This window comes from Echinops telfairi, unplaced genomic scaffold (assembly GCF_000313985.2).
Source record: "Echinops telfairi isolate 266 unplaced genomic scaffold, ASM31398v2 ScPeMD7_443;HRSCAF=831, whole genome shotgun sequence".
NCBI lineage: Eukaryota > Metazoa > Chordata > Mammalia > Afrosoricida > Tenrecidae > Echinops > Echinops telfairi.
Window position 1 is genome coordinate 26,608,310 of NW_022104341.1, and position 3,002 is coordinate 26,611,311.

At 68.3% G+C, this 3,002-nt stretch overlaps 1 protein-coding gene across 1 annotated transcript in view; it reads left to right on the forward strand.

Moving 5' to 3' along the window:
* Positions 1 to 1,773: 1,773 nt before the first annotated feature.
* Positions 1,774 to 3,002, forward strand: part of GFI1 (growth factor independent 1 transcriptional repressor) — a 6,717-nt gene continuing 5,488 nt past the window's right edge. Inside the window, exons 1-2 of the mRNA XM_004699578.1 lie at positions 1,774 to 1,888; positions 2,162 to 2,367. Coding sequence (XP_004699635.1) covers positions 1,774 to 1,888; positions 2,162 to 2,367 — 321 coding nt within the window. The remainder of the gene's footprint in view (positions 1,889 to 2,161; positions 2,368 to 3,002) is intronic.

The window sequence follows — 3,002 nt, forward strand, 5'->3', positions numbered from 1 at the left end:
CCCAGCAGCGCCATCCCACGCCGCAGCTGTGCCCTCGCACTGCGGAACCTCGAGCTTCACGGTTAAAGGATCGTCTCCGGCGTCTGTAAGGTCGCCAAGTACAAAGGGATGGCGCCCGTCGGGGCGCCGGAGTAGTGCGTCCGGAGGTCTCCCGAAGCCCTAGACCCTCTGCCATGCCCGACTGCAGCTGGCAGCGCCTCGGCCCTTGGGGCTTTCGGACGCTTAGGGCACCGGACAGGTCACTGGGGACTCGGCAACATGCCCTTGCCGTCTTTTCTCCCAGTTCGGTCGCCTGCTCTTCCCGGGACGGCACGGGGTCACAGTCGGGCGTGGAATACCCTGCAGGCGCCGAGTCCCGAGAGACTCCAATGGAGCGACTCTGGCCACCAACCGGCCAACCCAGAGTACGCCTCGCGCCCAGGGACCGCGTGGCTCCTGGCCGCCTGCCCCGCCGCTCGCAGCCCGAGTAGAGGGCGCCCTGCCCGGCCCGTGGTCCCCAGCCCCCTGGCTCGGCTGTAGCCTTGGAGGGCGACTGTGCCCGCCGAGCCTGCAGCTCCCCTGGGAGCCGGAGCCGGTCGCCTGCGCTCCAGGAGGAAGGCAGATTTGTTTGCCCCAAACCTCCTCACAGCTAGTCCCACCCCCGGAGCCAGCCGGGACCGACCTGGCGGCGCTGCCCCGCCTCCCCACGGGCTCAGGTTTCGATCCGGGGTTAAGTGATCTGATTGGGGGCTAGTAAGAGCGGCCCAGCGGACAGATCCCTTCGGGGCGGGCGCCGGGACCCCGGCTCACTGGCCCCGCGGGCGCCGCCTGCGCGCCCGGCGCCTCTGGCCTTGTGGGTGGTCTGCGGAGTCCCGGGCACTCACTGCCCCGAGCCGGAGCGCGCGGCCCGGCTCCGCTGGCCCAGCGCCGGGGTGGAGGGCGGGAAGGCGGAGAGTGCGTTCTCCTGGGACCTGGCTCGGAGGTTAGAGCTCCGGGGTCTGGGCGTGACTTAGGCGCCCACTGCACCTCGACTTCGGGGACCAGCGCGTTTCCCGCCGGCTGCACGAATGCGGGATCCCTCTGTAGTCGGACTCGGGGTCCTCCGGGACGGGGTCGGTCCTCTGCCACACCCCTAACCCCTTTCCGGTCCCTTGGCGCCCCGGCATCCTTCTCCGACGCGGAGTCCAGCCCCGCAGCCCGCCTGGGCCTCCCGCGCCCCCCGCCCGAACTGGGACCCCGGCAGCTTTGACTGTGGGCCTCTGCCCAGACCTCCGCGACCGACGCGTCCCCGGGCCTAACTGATCCGCCCGTCCCCCACGCCCAACACCCCAGCCCCCAGTGAGCCAGACGGGCAGGGAGGGGTCGCGCTGGGGCACCCACTGGGACGGCCTGTGGCGGCCGGGCCGCGCTCGCCGGGCGCCGGAGGAAGGGGGAGGGGCCGGGGGCGTGGGCCGGGCCCGAGGAGGGGGCCTGGGCCACGGGCCCCGAATGGCTTTACTGCTGTGCTGTGGCGGCGGCGCGGTGACAGCCTCGCGCCACCTGTCCCAGTGCCACCTGGTGAGCGTGGCGCGGCGGGGCCAAGCCCCTCCTCCAGTAGGCCCTCCTCGCCCCTCCCGAGCTGGGTCCCCCTCCGCCCGCTGTCCCGGCCGCGGCCCCCAGCGTGCTGACCCGCGCCACCCAGTCCTCCTCCTCTCAGGTTTCCGCCCGGCTGAGGCTGCGCTAGCTTTCGGGGTGATTCCGGCCTGACAGCAGCTCCAGGGACCGGTGCAGTGGCGCGGGAGCGCCCAGGCCACCATGCCGCGGTCGTTCCTCGTCAAGAGCAAGAAGGCGCACAGCTACCACCAGCCGCGCTCCCCGGGACCCGACTATGCCCTCCGCCAGGAGGACGTACCCGCGCCGGGCCGGGCAGGTGCGGGTGCTGGCGGGCCCCAGGGTGTTTCCAGGGCTGCCTACGCCCCGGCACCTCTCCCGGGAAACGGCCGGGCGACCCGAGGCCCCTTTATGGCTTTTGCTTTTATTTCTTACCCTCTGGGTTCCTCCCGGCCTGGTCACCCACGAGCCCCGCAGCGGCCTCCGCTCCGAGTCTGGGAGGAGAGAGGACGCGTGGGCGCCCCGGTTTGGGAGGCTTGACTTCGGAACCCTCCGGCCCAATCTGAGCCTCTCTCCCACCTTCTCACCCCAGACAGCACCTCCAGCGCGGGCGGGGCGGAGGCGGAGTCCGGCGGCCGTTTGTCCCCGGAGTCGCCGCTGACTGAGGCCCCCGACGGAGCCTCCGCGTCCCCGGGCAGTTGCGAGGACAGCGTCTGCGATCGGAGCTCCGAGTTTGAGGATTTCTGGAGGCCCCCGTCGCCCTCTGTGTCTCCAGGTAGGGACTCCCTGGGAGCTGGGGTGGGGGTCTCCGAGGACCCCACTTGTGCAGCGTGAAACCGGATAGCCGAAGGTCTTGTCGGGGGATTGGGCTTGTGCACCCAGGCAGGGCAGGGGTGGGTCCGGGCCGCTTTCGGCGCTCTGCGACTGGGACAGCTCGCCCAACGGATAAGTAGCCTTCCTCCAGTCGGCACGACCTTGGCCGCTGGTTCCTAACGCTTCTTTGCACGGAGCTGGCTCAGGACAGAAAAGTAAAGAAGGCCCTGGAACTGCAGCAGCGTGGACATTTCGTTTTCTCAGAGTCCATTGTATACAAAGAACTAGAGCGGTAGAGTAGACTCATCGTGTACATAGGGGCTGGGACAGACCTAACAACACAGAGACATAGAATCCAGATGTCGACCCACAAACATAACCGAGACCCTGGCAGTTTGAGGGAAAAGCGTGGCTGACTTTAAAAATTGAGCTGGAACGTTCCCGCGGAGGTGAGCCTGGCAGATCTGGGTGTCTGAGAGGGAAGGAGGGGCCCAGTATGAAATCTCAGTTTTCGGCTTATCGCTAGCGCCAATTGGGGGATTGTTTTATTTTTTGTCTGTCCTGTTGGCCCAGCTAAGGGGATCGGCCTCCGGGTTTCATTTCTAACCAGCAATAGAAAA